The following is a 23,682-nucleotide window of genomic DNA, read 5'->3' as shown; positions in this document are numbered from 1 at the left end:
TTATACTAGATTTACACTCAGGGCCACCAACACCTAAATGACTGATAAGCAAGAAAAACAATAGAAAATCCTGTTCAGGGTACACTTTTTAACATCATGGCTGTATGCCTTCTTTCTAATACCACTATGGGCAACTGCCCATAGGGCACTTATCAAACACCTCCACTTGGCAAGAAGCAGCTTCATAGGGTATGTAGAATTTTGATCCCACTGAATTTTCTTGTTTTAACATCATTCTACTCTAAAGAAAGAAAGAATGGTTTAAATGCATCCCTGCCCCCATACCAATAACAAGTGTATGTAAACTTCTACCCAGAACTCTAAAATACCCCTAAAAACTTTGAAGATCCATCAAAAAGTGGTTAACATAGAATGGAAATATCCTTTAATGTCCCACTGTATGGAACTTCAGGTGTGTCAGCAGCAAAGCAAAAGGCAAATAGAAGCATGCAGATACACACAAAGGTTAAAAAAAAAATTGTATAAAACAAAAAAAAATAAGAGAAGACTGTGTGGAGGCAAGGCCATCGTTAACAGGCCATCTTAGCAATGGCCTGTTAAGATGATAACTAGGGTTGAAAGATGAAGTAAAAGACAACAACAGTCTTCATTGATGATCGCGGTTTCTATCCATGGGCAAGATGCTGCGATATGCGGACCCTGCGGGCTCTTTGAGGGGGTGTGGCTGTGCCCATCCCCATTTTTAACAGTTTGCGAGTGGCGCACACCAAACTGAAAAAGCAGCGATAGAGTCTGAAAGCTCATACGTCTTTACCAGCATATGCACGTATGAATAAAACTGAGGGAATCAGCTTGTTTGATGCACATGTAAAAACAGATAAAAAGTTCCACTTATTCGGCTAATCGTTTTAGTCAGAGGTGTATTAGGAGTTGTTGAATACAGACAGATTTTATCTGCAGCATCGTCCACAGTTTAACATAAGAACTACAGCAGTTCAGCCAGTAAGTAAACTTGACTAATATAGCACCTTCCCTTAAAGAAAGCAAATCATTACCGTTGATTTGTTTTCTACTAAATGCAAGTAGAAAAAGGCAGTTCAGGAAAATCAATGCTACATAAAAAATGGAGAGGTGCTACTTTTAACTGCAACTCATTGCACAGATGGGTTCATCAGGAATCATTGCTGACAATGTGGGTAATATTTAATATTTTGGCCATTTTGGATCAAATTGCAAAGCATGACCTGGTAACTGAGAGAAGACTGTAGATGCACATGGCAATGCCAAGTAGAGAATGGGTTGTCAAGAAGCCATGTTCTTTAGGTAGCATGGTAGAGAAACAGAATACTTTCCTTTATTACTATACCGAGCCCCCTGATAAAACTTTGGCCACTCCGTGAATAACAGTCTAGTTCCACCACCACCTTAGATAGTAAATGCAATCAGGGGCCTAAAATACAGTGGTCCTCATAAAAGTAAAATCTTGCTATTTTACCAAACATCCAAGATCCTTAAAACTTAAACTGAGTTAAGCAGACCTAGCAGTCAGATAGCACATTTTCTAATTCTCAATCCTTGAATGCATTAATTGATAAAACAAAAAAATGATTAGCATCCTCCAGGAAACTGTGCCCCTGAGAGGTGGAGTCAGCAAGAGCAAGCTTTATCACAGTAGCCAGACTCATTTTATGTAAACGAACAGCAGTGTCTAAAGAATACGGATAGAGCAGACAACACGACTTGGCTGAGGCTTTTGACTGAGACTGCCTTGGCTGATGAGAGTCACAATGAAGAAACAAGTTGGATTTTTGTCAGTGTGGTCACATAAAATGCTTGATTTGAAAGGGATTAATCAGAATATCAGAGAAAAGCTGTCACATACAATTGTTTTTTCTGAACTGATGTACAAAATATATTAAACAACAGGTAAAGAACAGAACAGCATTCATTAGTCTGTCATTTCTGCTGTCATGTTTCTCTAGAAGGCAAATAATGAGAGTTTGAGTTCATCTCTGACAACTGTGAAATTAAATTGAACTCATGCTGAGGAAAATTTGTAAATATTTTTGTCACAAAATAATTACTTTGTAATATTTGTACAGATTTCTATTATTTCGATTTGCTGATTTTGAAAACAACCAGAGAGGCAAGAGTTTCTTTCTTATTGAATCTGAGAATGAACAAAATAACACATCCCTTGAAGCCACTGGAGTAAATTTAATCTTTTTGTTTTTCATTGTGCCAGTGCCACATCCATCTTTTCTGAACCGCTAGCTTTGTTTGTTTGTTCCAAACCAAATCATTACAGAAACATCAAAGAAAGCTTTGGCAGTATTCATAAAATACTTTGTATCTGCGTTGGGCTGCTAATTGTCTGTCAATTTTGCCCAACTGGATGTCTAATCAATCCTTTCAGTTCGAGGCCCAAATCAGAGGCGCTTGATCATTCCATACTAATTACAGGGCAGAGAGCTGAGCAACCTGATTCAATATTCTACCCCAGACATCATGTAATGCATTTTATGTGCATTTTGTACGCTCTGAGAATGGTTACAAATTTTTTACCTGAAGGTCATTTTTGTACCAGCTGTTAAAAAGCTTTTCAAAACTCATCAGCTTGCCCATGTTGTATTTTACATAAAATCAAGTAAACTGGTCGTTGATTTTGCATGCGGGAATAAAAAAAACATTGATAAATCACAGCTACATTCAATTGCTTAAACCTTTCACCTGCTACCATTATTTTGACTGTACAAAGTGAAGCTAACACTACATTCCAATGTTTCTGTCTGTTGTGGCAGCTGTGAAGGTTTTCTTTTTTTCTTTTTGCTTTTATCCAATTTGACTAAATAATTTTGTAGGCATGAGTCATGTTTAGTGGGCTCATGTGAATTCTAAAAATCAAGACAAGCAGATGTGCGTCAACACAACACAGATCATTTTCCCTCTGCTGCAGGCATTATCTGACATTAAATTACACACAAGCTAAATTAGAAACACGCGAAAAAAGAAAAAAACACACTTAATATTGTAAGACTAAGTTCGACAAACACGATAGATCTGGGATAAATAGCCTCAAATATTTTTGCCAGATTGGTGACACCATGCTTAATGGATGGATGGATGGATGGATGGATGGATGGATGGATGGATGGATGGATACTGCAGTGGATTAATGATAGAATCCATGTTTCAAAATATCATATAATATGATGCGAATTGTTAGATTTTTTTATACAATAAAATAAATTAAGAAAACCAGAGACAAAAGCAAAATTATTTTCAGTGACCAAGTCCATTGTTAAATACACTGGGGAAAGAATAGGACGGATTGTGATGCATTCTGTTGTAAATAATACACACCATTTAGAAAAGTGAAGAACACTTTTCAGGCAGTAGATATACTTACCCGCCTTAGCTTAAATACCTACGTGGCTTTTACCAAGAGGTGCCAACCAAACATTGAAACAGAACCGAAAATGCCACATCTGACCCAGCCCCGCAAAATCAGCGGAAAACTAACATCGGTTTGTATAATAAAGACAGAAAGAGAAGTCTGAAGAAAGCCTGTGGCTCATGATCCAAACAACATAACTACAATGTAGAACCCTTGGTGGCAATGACATGGCATAGTCACGCGTGGCTTTTAATGGCACTGGGTCACTACTATTTAGCAGTCAGATGAATTCTGAAGTCATTTAGGGGACTGTCAACTCAGATTCTGTCAAATTCAGTAAAAATTATTGGGCTGTGCTTTGTAATACAGAATACCCAGAGGGCATCAGAGGTCTGTTTAAAGGTGAAGAGGTAAACTATTTTTAACTGATTGAGTCAATCAGTTCAGCTGAGGCCATTCAGGTTCACTTTTTGAAGGCTAAAGCAGCTAAAGGTCAAGCAAAGCTTTATAATAAATAAAGCCTTTTTAGTAGAGATGCAAATAATAAACACAGAAATACTGAGAAAGCTGTGTACAACTGTATACATTCTTTAAATCTTGTACATCACTAATAAACAACTTTTTCCCCCAGCCAAACCTTTCCCAACCAGAACTGTCCTATTAACATTTAATGAGACACTGACCTTGCAAAAGTGTTCATATCTGCCAAAGTTGTTTACATTTTCTCACATCACATCCACAAACCTCAAAGGATTTTATTTTGTGATGGACCAAATAAAAAGTAGTGCTTAATGAGTTGGAAGGAAATGAAACATGGTTTAATGAGTTACAAATGAAAACATGAAAAATGCTTCATGCAATTGTACTCTTGTAGTCTTTTGGGGTTTGTCTCCAGCTTTGCATATCTAGGGATTGAGATGTTTAAATTCTTCTGTGAATAGGAGTTTTGAAGTCTAGCTAGAGATTTTTTTTAATTATTATTAGATAAAGGTCTGGACTTTGACTGGATCGTTTTAATACATGAGTATGCTTCAATCTGAATCATTCCATAGCACTGGCTGAATGTGTTGTTGTCAAGCTGGAGGGTGAACCTCCACCTCAGTCTCAATTTCTTTGAAGCCACTAACAGGGTTTTTTTTTTCAAGCATTACTCTGGCCAGCTTCACAGTCCCTGCTGAAGAAAAGCATCCCCACAGCATGCTCCAGCCCCTACAATCTTCACAACAGATATTGTGTGTTTAGGCCTTTTTAGGCTTTTACAAGTTACTTTTGTTTTCATCTGATCAGAGGACCTTCTTCCACATGCTTGCTGTATCTCCTACAAGGTTTGAGGCAAACATGACTTATTAGAGGTTTCTTTCTTCATGCACTTGTCCATAAAGGTCAGATTTGTGGAGTGTAAAACTTATAGTTATCCTGTTCACAGATTTTCACTGTTCTATGGATCTCAACAGCTCCTCCAGAGTTTCCATTAGCCTCTTGGCAGCTTCTCTGACTAATGTTCTACTTGCCTGGCCATTAAGTTTAGTTGCACAGTCATATCATGTTAGGTTTGCAGTTGTTTTGTATTATAAACTTCTCCACAACTTTATTTTTGACTCGCTTGGTTTGTTTCTTGGTCTTCATGATGCAGCTTGTTTGTCGATGCTTCTCTAACAAACCTTGGACACCTTCAAAACTGAGCTGTATTTTTACTTAGATTAAATCACACTCAGACCAAGTAGTTAATTCTTGCAATGCTTTGCACCAGTTCTTTGAATATAATAGAAATACCCTTTTGTGTCCTTTTGTGTTTTCCTAAGGGGTATCAGATTAAAGGGGACTTGAAACAAGGGCAAGCAAAATTTTTCAGATGTTCTTTGCAAAACATCTCGAAAGCCATAAGATTTTACTTCCACTACTAGACTGTGTTAGGCTATCATAGAAACTACTACTAAACTACATTGAAGTATTACATTTTAACGTGACAGAATGTGAAAAGATACAGGGGTATACCTTTGTATAGCACCGTTTTTATTATAATCCATATTTATTTTCCTGTTAGTTCAACAAATGCAGGATTGTGCTCAGAAAGGATTGCGGGATTTGTATTACAGAAAACCTTAGGGAATGCGCTTCGTCTTGATCCACAAGTAACCAAAGGACATGCCCTTAGCTTTCTATGACCTGAAACAATCTAATAGGTTTTTTCCATCAATGCTGTTGACTTAATTGACATGTCAAATTTTGAACTCTCTTCTGGTCATGTGGTGAAAGGTTTCCCAATGCGTGCGTCAAAGCGCTACAGATACCATTAATGGCCGCAATCACTGTGAATCTCCTGCCTGATGCAAAAGTGGGCTATCCGTTTACAATAAAACCGCTCTCCTGTTTCAGAGGTTCAGGGGTAAGTCTCAACAGCACAGCCTCAGCGTTGCTCCTGTGCGTCCTCTAACATCTCCGCGTCCTCCAGCTGGAGACAGTCGCGGAGCGCACCACGCCAGGAGCGCATCGGAGCTTCGTCGTCTCATTTTCGGCTCGAGCTTTTTGCGCAACTCATTATGGGATTGCTGTCGAGAGATATGCCTTCTCGAAATCAGTGAAACAGTTCTGAGGAATACCTAAATGTGAAGATATATTGGAGATAATTAAGCTCTGAAAAAGTGGCGCACATTTTCTGACCGGTGCAATTAAACCCAGCTACAGGTAAGATGTTTATTTTTATTTTTTTGGTCATTTGCATACATTGTAATAGGTCAATAAGGTTCACAGTCATGTTTTTTTTTATCTCCAAAAACACATTACATGCAGAGACATTTCACTCAATAATTTTCAGAGTTAAATCTTTACACATGATGACGTTTAAAACAAAAACCTTTCTTTGTATTTACACATGTGGGTTCATTTCGTACAAGCCAAACTGAATGGCCGGCTGATGTGTGCAGAGTTTCTCAACATCGTTATTGATTGACATGACCTGGCTCCTTTAGCTCGAGTTCAGTTAGATTGTATTGCACATGTGCATAATTTTATCGAAATTAGATTTTACCCGTATGGTCAAATGCAAGTTAACGGCGTCTTGATATATCATCACAATTTCTTAAGATAGCAAGTAACATTTTCGCCTAACTCAGATGATGATTATTCTGCACATTCCTTCAAACATACCTTTTTGCACTTTTAAATCCTTGTTTCTTACTGTTACTTCATTTGTGACGTACCAGAGAAAATAATGTGCTTTTGACATTTATTTTTAATTTGTATTCTGCTTCTGTTTATTGCTGAATTATTATTTATGTTATTCTGTGCATAGAAAACAATATTTTATCCAAATTTATTTTTAGTCAACCTGTCTCTCAAAATGGGCATTGAGATGTCTCTGAGGTCAAACATCCATTTGAGCATTAGGATGTGTGTTCAGCTAACATTGACCACTCTGCCCTGCATGCTACAAACACACACAAAAAACAAAAATTGGCTAAATAAAAGCACTTATGTTATTGGCACCGAACTAAGTTGTCAGATCCTGTTTGCCTCTTATGTACTGGCAGTGAGAAGCACTTTGATCTGACTGTAGCAAAGCAGCTTGGCAGTGCTCTGATTCACTCCTTTCAATTACTTAGGTTGGGATTAATTTACATCCATGTCCAGGCCATAATAAATTGAAAACACAAAATCTGAGGGGAAATTTAGAGTAACTTGTCACATCTGATCATTTCCTCCTGGGGAGTTTGTTACTGCGTTGGGGGTGGAATTATTTCCCTCGAGAGCTGAGGGACTTCATCGAATACAGAAAGGTCTGGTTCTGATTAGGTTCTTTTTCACCACTGTCAGGCCTGCTCTCAAGACAGGTGATCAAGATGTGAAATCAATAAATTCCCTCCAGGAAGGGCTGTCCTTATGTGTGACCAGAAAAAATAAACATACTACAATAACTCAAAATGCTACACTGACAGTATTGAACGATGTCACTCTTGCGTATGTTGTTGCAATATGTCATTTGATAGTGAGTCATTGAGTTCAGCTCAACTAGAAAGACACAGCATCTGTCAGTAAGTGATCTTTGTGCAGAAAGGAAAAGGGATTGTTTTTAATAGTGGATGAATATTATAACCTGCTGGGATGCAATCAATATCAAAATTATCTTTTGTGCATGCAGGTGGGATGCCATAATCAGCTTTAGACAGGGAGAGATCATGGAGCCCTGGATGTTACCATCGTCCCCTCCTAACGTATCTGAGCACTTCATGTATGACAGCTTCATGCAGGGGAATGAGTCCATTATCAACGGGAGCTACACAGACCACAGCTTCAACAGGACCAGTACCGTGGTCATCACCTGTCTGTACTTTCTGGTTTGCGCTGTGGGTCTTTGTGGGAACGCCCTCGTCATCTACGTTATTCTGCGCTACGCCAAGATGAAGACAGTCACCAACATCTACATCCTCAACCTGGCAGTGGCAGATGTGCTTTTTATGCTCGGTCTGCCATTCATCGCTATCCAGTTGGCACTGGTCCACTGGCCCTTTGGGCCTGTGCTCTGCAGGGTTGTTATGACTGTCGATTCCCTGAACCAGTTCACTTCCATCTTTTGCCTGATGGTAATGAGCATTGACCGCTACTTGGCAGTAGTTCATCCTATAAAGTCAACAAAGTGGCGCAAACCGCGTATTGCCAAGACTATAAATTTAGCCGTGTGGGGAGTGTCGCTGCTGGTCAATCTGCCTATTGTTATCTATAGCGGTGTGATTACAAAACACAATGGCTGCTTCTGCACCATTGTTTGGCCAGAACCTCAAGAGACCTACTACACAGTCTTCATGTTCTACACCTTCATTTTGGGCTTCTTCCTTCCTCTCATGGTCATCTGCCTCTGCTACCTGCTCATCATCATCAAGGTGAAGTCTTCAGGCATCCGAGTAGGCTCCTCCAAAAGGAAGCGATCAGAACGGAAGGTAACCCGTATGGTTTCCATTGTTGTGGCGGTATTCGTTTTCTGCTGGCTGCCTTTCTACGTTTTCAACGTAACCTCAGTGACGGGCAGCATCAGCACCACCCCCATTCTAAGGAGCACTTTTGCCTTTGTGGTGGTTCTAGGATACGCCAACAGCTGTGCCAACCCTATCCTCTACGCCTTCTTATCGGAGAACTTCAAGAAGAGTTTCCAGAACGTTCTGTGCCTTAAGAAGGTAGGAGGGCTGGATGAGGTTGAGCACAGTGACAGTCGGCAGGACAAATCTCGCATGATGAATGACCCAACAGAGACCCAGAGTACTTTGCTCAATGGCGACCTGCAGACCAGCATCTAAGAGGAAGCTGTAATAGGCTTTACCAACCACCTAAAGGTCTCTCCAGAAAGGCCCCTATAATTAGGTTTCCTTAAATTGAGAAAGATCAGGCAGCATATTAGTTTGAAATTCTCATGTTTTTGTTAGGTTTCTCAGAGTGATAGAAAACCATGACAAAAAAATCACAGGTTCATACAAATCTCCTCAATAGGCTGTAAGATAAATGTGACTGACACCTCTAAATACATTATGTAGTGGACCTGAGGGAACATAAACAACAACACCCACTTGCAAATGGTCCCCTGGGTGATGTGGATTTTCCCTGGAGACTTGGGATTGTATATGTTGTTTACAACAGAGGACCTGTGTCAGGTTTCCCAGCGATGTTTGAAACAGCACAGGGCTGTAAAGGAACATGCAGTTGTTTGAGCTGCAGGTTATGGTTATCTGGGAAGTAAACATTTCTGTAAATAATTATGCATATAATGGACACAAAGATTGTATAAAAAAAACTATGACTAACAGTTGTCATGCAGCTCTCAATTCTAAACTTAGCAGTGTTCAAATATAAAATATCCATCTGTAGCAGAATGTAATGAGCTTCAGTGCTCTTGTCTCTATTTTCTTTTGAAATGTTTTATTTGTGGGAGCAGTTCACTTGTGATTCAATGTACTAAATGTAAGTCTGTGTAATATTTTGTTCCATGCATTATTGAGGCAATAGCCTAATAAAGCTGCAGTCCGACAACACACAGCACAGTGTTAAACAAGGAAATGTTTCTGTGGGATACTGTTTTGCATCACTGCTTGTGTATAATTAAATCTATTACAGTACAGTTTAATCATGTAAATTACGCCTTTTAAAAAAACGTTAGATTATGTGACTCTAAATTATTCAGCATGAATCCTGGGTTGTTTTGTGAGTTTGTTTGCGTTATGTCAGCGCTTGAAACCTGTCCAGATAATGTTTAATGAATGATGATTGGACTTGTCTTTGCTGTGCACCCATCTGCCAGAGCCTGCTTGAGCTTCAGAGATTGCTGTGCATTGTTTTTTTTTATGTTTTTTCCACAAAGTTAAAACAAAAAAAGCCTCATGTTTGTGAAATACTTTGACTCACTTAAGAAAAAACAGACATATTACTTTTTGTGCCATTTGAGAGGCTGCAACCACTATCACCCTCATTGGCACTGGGTGAGTGAGTAATGTGAATTTGTGAAGGGCTAGAACACTTATCCTCAAGAGGCTGTAGTGTTCCTTTATCATCACCATCTCAGTGCTGCTCCACAGCAGTTCACAAATCACCCTTACAACCTGTCTGACTCAACAGCCAGATTACTGTCTTTGCAATGTAGGATTTCCTGTTTATACATTAAAGCAACAGAAAAAGTTGAAATAACCATCAAAGATTGTCACCTCATACGTATGGGTTGTGATGTCAGTACCACACCTATTTTGCAATTATGTGTTGCTAATATTGTGATGATATTTGAATATATGTGAATAATTTATTTTCTGGAACACTGAAAATGCAGTCACAGCCACATTGCGACATAAGCATGACCTACTGTCACCATTGTCCAAAAAAGTGAGCTGCTGGCTTGCTAGCTAGTAAGCTAATTAGCAGAGTACACTAGGTGTCTTGAGTGGTGCTGGCATCTTTAATTGTATGTTTTCAACCACCGTAGAGAGCAGAAGAAATCACATGATGCAGTTAAAGTAGTATACAGATGCTAAACACTACATCTATTAAAGTAAGTCATAATGCATTGTGGCCCGAAGCTAGCATGGCACAACTAAAATAAGCTGTTTTCATTTGAACATTTCATTTTAAGTGTTTTATTTTTCTTAGCCTAAGCAACAAATTGTAAATCATAATAAAAATGTGTAATAAACTCATACTGTTAATTAAAGCTGTAAAAAATGTCAAAGATTTGTTGTAAATTACAGGGTAAAAAATTAGACATATTTCAAGTAAGTGATTGCTTTTTGTTGGCAAACATGGAACACTTCTAAAAAAAGTCATTAGGAATGGAAAAATTAAAAATATTAGCACTAAGTGTAGTCAAAGCTACTTGTGGACCATACAGGTAATGACAACGATACTGGTGCGGTTGAGACACCAGGGCAGTATTTCGGAGGAAGTGGGCCCTTGGGTTTAAGCTGTTTTTGGTTCCCTAACCACACAACTTTCTTTTACACGTGTAAATTACAACATTAGAGAACGGCTACACAGAAGAAGCTTCTTGAAAGTATGACATTTTCTAGAAATGTCTTCATTCAGTCAGTCAGTCATTTTCTACCGCTTCTTCCAGTGTTAGTCGTGGGGAAGCTGGTTGTCTTCATTCATGCAAACATAAAAAAGGCCCAAAATATTAGTTACTACAGGCCCTTCTCAAAATATTAGCATATTGTGATAAAGTTCATTATTTTCCATAATGTCATGATGAAAATTTAACATTCATATATTTTAGATTCATTGCACACTAACTGAAATATTTCAGGTCTTTTATTGTCTTAATACGGATGATTTTGGCATACAGCTCATGAAAACCCAAAATTCCTATCTCACAAAATTAGCATATCATTAAAAGGGTCTCTAAACGAGCTATCAACCTAATCATCTGAATCAACGAGTTAACTCTAAACACCTGCAAAAGATTCCTGAGGCCTTTAAAACTCCCAGCCTGGTTCATCACTCAAAACCCCAATCATGGGTAAGACTGCCGACCTGACTGCTGTCCAGAAGGCCACTATTGACACCCTCAAGCAAGAGGGTAAGACACAGAAAGAAATTTCTGAACGAATAGGCTGTTCCCAGAGTGCTGTATCAAGGCACCTCAGTGGGAAGTCTGTGGGAAGGAAAAAGTGTGGCAGAAAACGCTGCACAACGAGAAGAGGTGACCGGACCCTGAGGAAGATTCCAGACCTTGGGGGACCTGCGGAAGCAGTGGACTGAGTCTGGAGTAGAAACATCCAGAGCCACCGTGCACAGGCGTGTGCAGGAAATGGGCTACAGGTGCCGCATTCCCCAGGTCAAGCCACTTTTGAACCAGAAACAGCGGCAGAAGCGCCTGACCTGGGCTACAGAGAAGCAGCACTGGACTGTTGCTCAGTGGTCCAAAGTACTTTTTTCGGATGAAAGCAAATTCTGCATGTCATTCGGAAATCAAGGTGCCAGAGTCTGGAGGAAGACTGGGGAGAAGGAAATGCCAAAATGCCAGAAGTCCAGTGTCAAGTACCCACAGTCAGTGATGGTCTGGGGTACCGTGTCAGCTGCTGGTGTTGGTCCACTGTGTTTTATCAAGGGCAGGGTCAATGCAGCTAGCTATCAGGAGATTTTGGAGCACTTCATGCTTCCATCTGCTGAAAAGCTTTATGGAGATGAAGATTTCATTTTTCAGCACGACCTGGCACCTGCTCACAGTGCCAAAACCACTGGTAAATGGTTCACTGACCATGGTATCACTGTGCTCAATTGGCCTGCCAACTCTCCTGACCTGAACCCCATAGAGAATCTGTGGGATATTGTGAAGAGAACGTTGAGAGACTCAAGACCCAACACTCTGGATGAGCTAAAGGCCGCTATCGAAGCATCCTGGGCCTCCATAAGACCTCAGCGGTACCACAGGCTGATTGCCTCCATGCCACGCCGCATTGAAGCAGTCATTTCTGCCAAAGGATTCCAGACCAAGTATTGAGTGCATAACTGTACATGATTATTTGAAGGTTGACGTTTTTTGTATTAAAAACACTTTTCTTTTATTGGTCGGATGAAATATGCTAATTTTGTGAGATAGGAATTTTGGGTTTTCATGAGCTGTATGCCAAAATCATCCGTATTAAGACAATAAAAGACCTGAAATATTTCAGTTAGTGTGCAATGAATCTAAAATATATGAATGTTAAATTTTCATCATGACATTATGGAAAATAATGAACTTTATCACAATATGCTAATATTTTGAGAAGGTCCTGTATACCAGGTCTGTATGTGATGATATACAGTGACTGAAATCCACCAAAAACAAAGAAGGCAGAATAGAGCACATTCCTAAGGTTCACTGTTATATCTGATGTGCTTGGAGCATTCAAAGCTTTTCATATGGGTGATTATTCTGTTTGTTAATATATAAGAAAAAGCCTATTCTTTGCTTTTTCAGCATTTCTACCATAGAGAAAAGAAAGGAAAACCACAGTCTTTAGAATATTAAATCCAGGAGTAAATTATTCTACATTAATTAGATTAATTGAAGACAGTTTAGATTGATTAATCCTTTATCCTATTTGTAAAAACAACAAAAATATGTCTAAAGCAAAGAATTAGGGTCTCGTTCAGGACATCAGTGATTCAATAGGCATCCCTGCCTGGGGTTCCAGGGTTTGGTCAGAGTTGGGGCTTACAGTTTATCTGCAAAAAAAAATAAAAAATCAAAGGTTATGTTTGCCTGGAAACTGAAAGGATACTGTGTTAGGTCTTTTGGGGTCTCGGACTACAGCGGCTGTAAGACCTTTACCAAATTCTGTCCAGGATGCAGAAAAACAAGTGTAATAAACAAATGTTGGCTATAAACATTTATGACAGTGTCACAAGGTCATATGTTCATTATGTGTTGGCCACCTAAAACTACAGGCTGTCCTTCACCTCAGCTTTAGGGGTGTTTTTATATGACATAATTTTAATTAGCCCACAATTATGAAAAGTTCAGCACTTTATTAGTGTTCAGTGTTAGGATTAAACACAGTAAATAAAATTCTCTCTAGTTGTTTATACTGACATCACAAGGTTTCCACCTCGTGTCCCATTTTTCTATAGCAGTTGTGACCCCTGTTTATTGCGCAACAAAGTTTATTGATATATTAGCATAACAAGCCCAGGCATTTTGCATATAGAAGTTGTAGAGAAGAAATAAATGCATGTACTTTAACCATCGTGGAATGGAACCATAAATGTGAAAATGGTGATAATAGAAAATGGTGTCTATTCTGTGTTAATGGGTGGTACAAAATGTAAAGCAGTGCAAAGCAAACAGCTTGCATCACAGTAGCAGATTTGAATTTAAAGTGGCATTAGCTCCTTATGCCCTTCATCTTGCAGTGTTAAATAGATGACAGTTTCTTTAAGGATGCATTGTGTAGCCTAATTTCTTGGTATTTTCTCTGCTCAGTGTGGTTATCATGGCAACTGTTTCTGTATCAAGTTTGTATAACTGTGATTATATTTTGTTTCTAAAGCTTCTGCTTATTTATAATAAAAAAGGTTGATGAGCCAAGGCCAGTTGTGTTGACTTAGAGGTGGTAGAAGTTTACTTGAATAAGGTAATAAAAAGCACTATATATCAAATTTAAGAGCCAATTTAATTAGTTAAAACACCCTTTAATTAATGGTGAGGTATGGTTACATCAAATAAATGTTTGATTTCTCCACATCACTTTCTTTTTTACAAATCACAACTGCAGTACAAGCCTAACATCAGCTATCAACTCTGGTCAAACTGCCTTTACTTCAGAAATATGGAGCTTTCAAGAATAACAGTACAAAAACATTTTTTTCTGTAAAGCTCACTCATAAAAGGAATACGTTTTTTATAGCCCAGAATGTGATTTTATTTCCTTTGTATGCTGTATTGTGCTTCTGAATGAGGACACAGGGTGGCGCCATAATCATGTGCATAAAAGTTGTTCAAAGACCAGAAACCACATCTTTATATTATAGAACTGTATGCCAGCAAATTAAATACGTTTTTTCTGAATCCTTTCCCCTTCTAGGATAATAGCTCAAAGATGATACAGAACCTGCACAGCTGACAATGGAAAACTATACAGATTTGGCTCAGATGTACTACAGTGCAGCATCTAGTCCCTCAGAGGAAAAATGAAACAAAAGACAGCACACCAAATAAACATTCCAGTTTTGTTCTGAGTTTAATCACTGAAACACACAATGAAGTTCTCTCCTCTTTTTGTTTCAGCTGTTTCCCTGAATGCCTTCGGATGGCCTGAAACTGCACCACAATGCATCAAAACCACTGTGACCATTACACATGAAGTGTTGAACTTTACTTTTCATAAATCCATTATATTCCACTTGCCAAAAAAGATATGAAGGTTTGATTTTAATTACAGAGCAGAAAAACAATTAGGAATCTTTTTCTTTTTACAACTCAGGTAAGTGCCCTCATTTTTAATTTTTTCCACATGAGGCAATATTTTCAATTTTGTACTTTTTATACAAACACTTTCAGTTACCCTGACATGGATTATGTGCATTATCCCGAGTCTAACAGAATCACGTCTTTTACTGATCTGCGGAGGGAAACGACGCGACAAACAGTGGTCTCCACCAGCCACGGTAGCAACAAAGAAGTTCAACACTGATGATTTAAGGGCCAGGCTGTGGTCAAGTTGTGCCCATTTATGTGCGCATCTTATCTTGGACCATTCCGTTCATTATTGTTCAGGAGCAATCTCTGAGCCGCAATCCACGGCAATTATTCACACGTGATCACAAAATGCCTGGTTGCATGCAGTGTGGTGTTAATTTGTTTTGTTTTGCACAGAAGGTTCAGATTTAAAGATATCGCATATCAAAATCGTTTTCTGAATGCCACATGAACGCTCTGATTTAGCATGTTTAAACATCACAAAGTTGAGCCGATAAATCAATGCCATCATTATACCCACAATTCCACGAGAATGAAAGCATAATACGTCCAAAAAAACATTTCAGGTACCAGAACAGCAAGGAACATGTGACTATACTGAAAAAGTAGAAAAAAATTACACTGAAAACAAAGGTTAACAAGAACTAAAAATTTAACAAGTTGCTAAAAAAATAGTTATTCCCTGCCCTCAACCAGACTTTATAATGAAAACAAAATCAACACAGTATATAAATGAACATGAGAACACTCAGGTCTAGATCTGTTTAGTTTCCATGGCAGCGCTTCTCCAGCGACTGGCAAAGGCAGCGTTTCTAAGATCTCCCATGTTTTCTCTGCTCTTAAAAAATAGATGGATACTAGGATTCTTACAGTATTTCAAAGCTAAAGTCACAAATGATAAGCATCATAACCAAACCTTCAAAAGGATCCTTACAAAGGTTGCAATACACTGGTTTGTAAATTACTTTTTGTTTTTTTCGCATTCAGTCCCATATGCATATATGACAACATACTGTCCTCATTATGAGCAAGTTAAATGCTTGGTCAGTTCAAATGAGAGCACCATGGGAGAGAAATGGAGGGGGGAGCAGGGGTCAGAATACTGTAAGAAAATCCCAGGTGTGCCCAGTATCACACTATCCCTGCAGCAGGAAGGGGAACAGAGACTGAGGGATCTAGGGCCTCTTCCCTGTGCCCGCGTCAGAACAGGCAATGCCCAACTCTTCCACCAGCGATCCTTTTCATTCAGTTGTCAAGTAGATGCCAAGTAGTAGCTCAGTGCTTTTTTAATTTTTTTATTTTCATGGTCTTTTTTTAACCCTCTCAGTGAAGGTGCCGACTGGTAGTTAGAAGGTTTCAGGTAGGTTTGTGTGTTTGCGTTTCAACCCAATCCCTTGTCTCTTCGCTCTTTCCCCTTTGAAGCATTGGTTCTTCATGTTCAGTGGTCACAGAAGCTATTCATACTCAAGGAACTGTTTATGATAAAATAGGAGATACCTGAGATGGAAAAAGAAGATTAGATTTAGATTTTAATCATTGTGGGTTTTTTTTTGTGTTCTGCTAAGGTCTAGCTTCAGTTCTTACCCCTCGCTATCAAGTACATCCTTAATGCTGGCCTTGGTGATTATGGCATCGTCGCATTTGAACCACTGGTCTTTGTGTTGACGGATGAAGCTAGTGTAGTGGCCACTCTCTAATGTGCCTTGGTGGTTGACCACTGAAAACAAGGAATACCTGAAAATAAAAAGATGATAAATGATATGCATGTGAATACATTTTATTATCATTAAAAAGTATTTCACTAATGCAATAAAAATAAGAAAGTCATTACTTCTTTTCCTTACACACAGAGTAACACACTACTATTCTGCTTTCAGGCAAATAGCAGTGTAGTGTAACCTAAAATTAACTATAACCTTTACAGGTGAACTTAATGTGACCTTCTATTAACTTTTAAATGCATGTGTCCAGCTGTTCAGTGTCAGTACTTTTTGCATAACTTGCTGTTCTCTAAGAAGGAACCTAACAGCATCTTATTAGGTGTTTGATCCATGAATGAATTTCCTGGTTCATTCAGAATTCGTATTTAAACAGTACTCCCCATCTTCCTGTTCACATTTTGACATTAAGACAACACCTAACTTTAAACAGGATGTTCTTAGACTGAAGTGGCCACTGAGCAAGTGTCAGAGTGTCATCAGTGGATTGTAACAGAAATACAGAGAGACTGGAAGATACAGAAAGGCATAGAAGTAGGCATCCTTTGGCCACATCCCAAACCGATGACTGCTTCATTGTAAACAGTGCCCTGTGGACCGGATGAAGAATGCCAATCAACCCTAGGCACATTTAAGGGAGGTAAGAGGCACCGAAGTGTCACATCAGACCATTCAAAATGGTTTCCATGATTGTGGTCTGTGTGCTTGACGACTTTCAAGGGTATCTGACCACACCACCAGGTACAAGCATCATCATCTTGCATGGGCCAGGGACAAGGACGGTGGACAAGGGAGACTGGGTAACCTGTAAGAGTGGCCTGCACTCTCTCCAGACCTGAATCCCATAGTTTTTCTATGGGAGTCAGCCTCTAGACAGCTGAGTCGCCATCTAGAGGCTCATAACTCTGTACCCAAGAAGCTCAATGACCTCAGGGTCACCCTTCAAGAAGATAGGGATGCCATGGCTCAGCAGGCAACAAATTAACTAGTGAAAAGCAGGAGACGTTGTTGTCAAACTGTAGTTGATGCTCAAGGGCACATGACATGTTATCTAGACACATTTAATTTCCCTTTGGGATTAATAAAGTATTTTTGAATTTGAATTGAATTGACATTATTTATTGTGGTATACCCACCTCTGTTGTTGGATTTTCTTCAATACATTTTTTGAAATGAGGAAATCATCCATGCAATATTATATATTTTCATTATAAAATATCACTGCAGCATGAGCTTTTTCCATTTTCCATAAATTTCACCCCAAAACCAAATATCCCTAACAATCAATTATTATAGTTAATTTAAATGAATGTGGTTAAATAAAAACTCAAATTTTGGCTTCAAAATAAATATAGTATTATTTATAACCAGTAAACTGTGTTAATACAGAAATGTTATGGCCAACACAATCATGGGGACTTGACAGTTTTCCAGCAGACCGTCACTGACACAGTCAACAAGAATGGTAAGCCATTAAAAGGTAATTGCTAAAGAAGCTGGCTGTTGACAGATTACTGTATTTGAGAATATTGATAGAAGATTTAGTAGAAGAAAAAGGTGCCCAAGCAATAGGAATAACTGCCATCTTGAAAGGACCGCGAAGAAAAAAAGCTTTCAAGAGTTTGACATGGCAGGGCAGAGGCTGGGGTCAAAGAACCACTACACAGATATATCAAGGACATGGGCTACATTGATCATGCTTACTGTGTCAACCCACTCCTGAAAAAGAGATGTTAGAAATGTCTTACCTGGGCTAGAGAGAACAAAGACTGGACTGATGCTTGGTGGTCCAGTCCTCTTTTTAAGTGCAAGTTAGTTTAGCATTTCATTTTGAAATCAAGGTCCCAGAGGCACTGAATCTAAGCTGCCTGAGGTCCAGTGTGAACTTTCTACCGCAAGTCCAAAGCCATGGGAACTTTAGAGCTCTGATTGCATTTTTCCAAATTGCCAAAACTACCAACACCTGCTTTAATGACCATGGGATCAGTGGTTTTGACTGGAAAAAATAAAAGAAATTCCTCAGAACCTATGGGGTGTGTTGGGACCCCAGCCATGAGTTACAACATGAACTCTTGATTTGTACAGTTCAAAGGTCAGTATAAAATTTTCTGGAACTCAAAATAAATCACATTAACCTACTTCCAGCTCAGCCCAGGAAGAGGAGGAGTCAGAGCTGGAATCTCTGACTCAAAAACACGTTCCCCCTTCTGCTCGCTCTCAATCCAGCTGCAGCAACAGCTAACGGAGAGAACTGAGTGCCAGGTGAAGGCCTCCTCTCGTAGGAGAGTATACAACGTCTACTTCTAAGAGTCCCTAGATCCAAACTGACTACGATCCAGCAGCCGAGTCCTCGCCAATCCTGGGCAACAAAGTTAAGTAATGATCTGCTGTTCGAGTATCTAGCATTCATTTATAAAAAGGGGGTAATTAAGACATGCTTGACTTGTCTTAAAGTCACACAGAAGCAACCAGAAAGCCCTAGCAAATCTAATTGAAGCAGATTTCTCATGGCCTGGAGCAGGAGGCATTAGGACTGCAGCATCGCATGCCTGACTGCGTGCACGTCCAGGGCCACTGTAGTAGCCACGATGTGCCTCTGTGTACAATTCAGTCCACACATGGATGACCGGAAACTTCGCAACCCAAAACCAGCTCCCTTTGGAATCTTTTCTTCAGAACGGATCACGTAAGAGGTGGTGTTCTGGGCAGAGAAATTAGTTTAGGAAGAAATAATCTCAGTAATGTTTATTTCATGATGTTTGCTTTTGTTGTGTTGAGAAAACTCAGTTATCTAAGTGATAGCAGACTAGCCGTCCAGCTAAGGTGTACAGACACCTCAACATTGGAGCTAATTATGTGTTCTGTGTTGCGTTTTAAAGTTAAGGCAACTTTATTTAAAGGATGGTTCTAAACACAGATAGGCCATAACATGCTATCAATGCTTATACATTTTGATCCTTGTATTAATGGTATTTTAAGGTACATGTCTGACTTTAAGGAAGCTATAGGCTTTCCTTCGTTAGCTGAAACCACTAACTGCTAGCGCCTGTCAAGTTAGGGGTTACACGTGACTCAGGTGAGGGCTAGTTAAAGATCATTGATCCAGAAAGGTTGTTAGTATCAAATCTAGGAAATATTTCCCTAAATATTATTTTACCAAATGTGATAGTTAATTAAACACCATTTAGAATCATTTATCCAGGAAGGTTGTTGGTTCTTATTCAAAATAATATTTCCTTCAATATGAAATTTTCCTTAATATTTCTTTAAATATTATTGTACTAAATAAGGGCAGCAAATTAAACATGATTGAGAATTTATCATCAAGAAGGTTTGGTTTTATTCAGCAAATCATTCTTTGAAATATTATTTTATTAAAATAATGTTTTATCTGATCTTGCATTGTGATTGTTGGTTGGAAGATACTGTTCTAAACTACAGGGGTTGGACAATGAAACGCATCACTGCCAAGGACTACCGAACCATTCTTGAGGACCATGTGCATCCAATGGTTCAAACATTGTATCCTGAAGGTGGTGCCGTGTATCAAGATGACAATGCACCAATACACACAGCAAGACTGGTGAAAGATTGGTTTGATGAACATGAAAGTGAAGTTGAACATCTCCCATGGCCTGCACAGTCACCAGATCTAAATATTATTGAGCCACTTTGGGGTGTTTTGGAGGAGCGAATCAGGAAACGTTTTCCTCCACCAGTATCACGTAGTGACCTGGTCACCATCCTGCAAGAAGAATGGCTTAAAATCCCTCTGACCACTGTGCAGGACTTGTATATGTCATTCCCAAAACGAATTGACGCTGTATTGGCTGCAAAAGGAGGCCCTACACCATACTAATAAATTATTGTAGTCTAAAACCAGGGGTTTCAGTTTCATTGTCCAACCCCTGTAGTTTGAAGACTAACTTAACCTCATTTCCAGATTCCTCAAGAAAATCCTCAATTCTCAAACATAAATAACATTGAATGGTAATGTTGCATCACTTTATTGGTCATAGTTTTTAACCATCTTTGATTCCCGTGTTCATATAGCATGTAGTTCATTGGTATTTCTTATTCTTTCATTTTGCTTGGTAGTTTTAGTTGAATTGTTCAAGTAAAAAGTTTGCTGACTGAAATATGTTTGCTCTTGAGTTGAATTATTTTTGTTGATAAATGTTAAGAAATTGTGTGAATTTATTCCATTTGTATGCAGAGTTTTGCTGTTTAGTAATACCAGAGCTTGATTCACCGTTTTCTCTATTGTCCTAATACCACCACCTTATTGGGGTGGTATTCACGGGACAACACTTAACAGACCCAATTATTATTTATTTAAATATAAAATAATATAATCATAATAATAATTACAACAGGGGTATTGTCAAGAGGAAGATGAGACACCAAACCCAACAAGGCAAACAAGCTTTACTCCACACCTCAGGAACCTGCGCAAGGACAAGGAAGAAACTCACAGCAGTGGAGATTGGGGGTGGTACAGGCAGGCCAGGAACAAAATAACAAAGGAGATCAAAGCAGCCAAGAGAAGCTACAGTGAGAAGCTTAAGAACAGCCTTTCTACTGGTGATGCTTCGGCTGTATGGACCGGTCTGAGAAACCTGACTGCCTACAGAAGCCCCTCCACCCATCCTGAACAGAGTCCTCGCCTGGCAAACAGTCTGAATGGCTTCTACTGCAGACATGACAAGAAGCCATTCGCACCTCAAATCATCTCCTACACATCCCATTCAGGAACAAGTTCTTCCCATAAAACAACCAACCCCCTACCTTCAGATCCTCTGCCTGCACTAAAGATCTCAGAGGAAGAGGTAAACAGGCTCTTTCAGCGCATGAAAACAAAGAAAGCTGGAGGACCTGATAACATCTCCCCATCATGTCTGAAAGCCTGTGCAAATCAACTCGCTCCGATCTTCACACGGATCTTCAACAAGTCACTGGAGACGTGTGAGGTCTCCTCCTGCCACAAACGATCCACCATCATCCCAGTTCCCAAGAAACCCACCATCCTAGGATTAAATGACTACAGGCCTGTAGCCCTGACGTCTGTGGTCATGAAATCCTTTGAGCAGCTGGTGTTGAAGCACCTGAAAGACATCACAGGCCCCCTGCTGGACGCCCTGCAATTTGCTTACCGAGCAAACAGGTCGGCAGATGATGCTGTTAACTTAGGTATACACTTCATCCTGCAACACCTCGACCACCCAGGGAGGTACGCCAGAATCCTGTTTGTAGACTTCAGCTTGGCCTTCAACACCATCATACCAGACATCCTCCACCAGAAGCTCACCCAGCTCAATGTCCCAGCCTCCACCTGTCAGAGGATCAACAGCTTCCTGACGGACCGACAGCAGCAGGTGAGACTGGGGAGCATCTTCTCCCGATCCAGATCAATAAGTACTGGTGCCCCCCAGGGATGTGTTCTGTCCCCACTCCTCTTCTCCCTGTACACAAATGACTGCACCTCATCGGACTCGTCCGTGAAACTCCTGAAGTTTGCTGATGACACCACTGTTATTGGACTGATCCAGGACAGTGATGAGTCTGCATACAGACAGCAGGTGGATCAGCTGATACACTGGTGTTGTCAGAACTACCTGGAAATCAACTCACTCAAGACTGTGGAAATGGTGGTGGACTTTCAGAGAACACCACCCCCATACACCCCCCTCACCATCCTCAACAACACTGTATCGGCCGTTGACCACTTCAGGTTCTTAGGAACCACCATCTCTGAGGACCTGAGATGGTCTTCACACATAGACACTGTTCGAAAGAAGGCCCAGCAGAGACTGTACTTCCTGAGGCAACTCAAGAAGTTCAACCTTCCACAGGAGCTGTTGGTCATCTTCTACACTGCCATCTTTCAGTCTGTCCTGTCTTCATCCATCTCAGTGTGGTTTGGCTCATCCACAAAACAGGACAGGTCCAGACTGCAATGAATAATCAGAGCTGACCTTCCCTCCATCCAGGACTTATACAGGTCTAGGGTCAAGAAAAGAGCTGCTAAAATCTCTGCAGACCCCACACACCCTGCACATAAACTGTTTAGAGTTTTACCTTCAGGCCGTCGCTACAGAGCACTGTTTACTAAAACCAGCCGCCACAAAGACAGTTTCTTCCACCAGGCTGTTTCTCTGATGAACATTTAATAGAGTATAAAACAACAGCATACAGATGTTGCAAATGCACCTTTGTATATATGTATATTTAAGGAGATAAAGATATATGCATAAATATATTTAAAAACCCAGAGAGCAAAGTGTACCGGAGTCAAATTCCTTGTTTTTATGTACAAACTTGGCAATAAAGCTGATTCTGAGCTGAAGGCAGTTCTTAAAGCAACCTGGGCTGCCTTAACACCTCAGCAGAGCCACAGGCTGATCGTCCCCCATGCAACACAGCATTGATGCAGTAATTTATCCAAAAGGAGCCCAACCAAGTACCAAGTGAAAATACTGTAGAGTATGTGGACATACTTTTTAGTAGGCTTACAACCCCTTCAGTTTGCTTATCGCTTTGGAGTTGGAGTTGAAGATGCCATCATACACCTGCTTCAACAAACCCACTGTCATCTGGACAAAGCCAGCAGCACTGTGAGGATCATGTTCTTTGATTTCTCCAGTGCATTTAATACAATCCAACCTGATTTGCTTTGTCAGAAACTCCAGAAGACTCAGGTGGAGGCCTCAACAATCTCCTGGATCAAAGACTACCTGACAAACAGACCACAGTTTGTGAGACTGAAGGGTTGTGAGTCTAACCAGGTAGTCAGCAGCACAGGAGCACCACAGGGGACTGTACTCTCACCATTCCTCTTCACTCTGTACACCTCAGACTTCCAGTACAAGACAGACTGCTGTCATCTGCAGAAATATTCGGATGATTCTGCAGTTGTGGGGTGGATCAGAGATGGACAAGAAGCAGAGTACAGGAAGGTGGTGGACCGCTTTGTGGCATGGTGTGGAAACAATCATCTCATTTTGAACGTGACTAAAACAAAGGAGATGATTGTAGATTTTAAGAGAAACAGGAATAAGTCAAAAACTATTTCTATCATGGGAGAAGAAGTGGAGGTGGTGGAGGAGTATAAATACCTCGGTGTTCACCTGGACAACAGACCAGAGTGGAGATGCAACTGTGAAGCCATCTACAAG

General features: G+C 39.9%; 2 protein-coding genes across 3 annotated transcripts in view; one reads left to right on the top strand and one right to left on the bottom strand.

Annotated features, from left to right (window-relative positions):
• The first annotated feature begins 5,647 nt into the window (after nucleotides 1-5,647).
• LOC124862537 (somatostatin receptor type 2-like) lies at nucleotides 5,648-11,028 on the top strand. The gene is made up of 2 exons (XM_047356511.1): nucleotides 5,648-6,043; nucleotides 7,497-11,028. The coding sequence occupies exon 2, from the start codon at nucleotides 7,534-7,536 to the stop codon at nucleotides 8,644-8,646; it is 1,113 nt and encodes a 370-aa protein (XP_047212467.1). The 5' UTR covers nucleotides 5,648-6,043; nucleotides 7,497-7,533; the 3' UTR covers nucleotides 8,647-11,028.
• Nucleotides 11,029-14,531: 3,503 nt separating this feature from the next.
• Nucleotides 14,532-23,682, bottom strand: part of LOC124863230 (ubiquitin carboxyl-terminal hydrolase 22-like) — a 42,891-nt gene continuing 33,740 nt past the window's right edge. For both annotated transcript variants that reach the window (XM_047357528.1, XM_047357529.1), the window contains 2 exons: nucleotides 16,374-16,523; nucleotides 14,532-16,286 (listed from right to left, as the gene is read on the bottom strand). In XM_047357528.1, coding sequence (XP_047213484.1) covers nucleotides 16,244-16,286; nucleotides 16,374-16,523 — 193 coding nt within the window. In that variant the 3' untranslated portion in view covers nucleotides 14,532-16,243. The remainder of the gene's footprint in view (nucleotides 16,287-16,373; nucleotides 16,524-23,682) is intronic.

This window comes from Girardinichthys multiradiatus, chromosome X (genome assembly GCF_021462225.1).
Source record: "Girardinichthys multiradiatus isolate DD_20200921_A chromosome X, DD_fGirMul_XY1, whole genome shotgun sequence".
NCBI classification, from domain to species: Eukaryota; Metazoa; Chordata; class Actinopteri; order Cyprinodontiformes; family Goodeidae; genus Girardinichthys; species Girardinichthys multiradiatus.
Note: the sequence above shows the minus strand (reverse complement) of the source record. Positions and strands in the feature narration are given on the sequence as shown.

What these genes read in the sequence shown, in the direction of transcription:
- LOC124862537 (XM_047356511.1), top strand. Translation starts at nt 7,534, where the DNA reads ATGGAGCCCTGGATGTTACCATCGTCCCCTCCTAACGTATCTGAGCAC.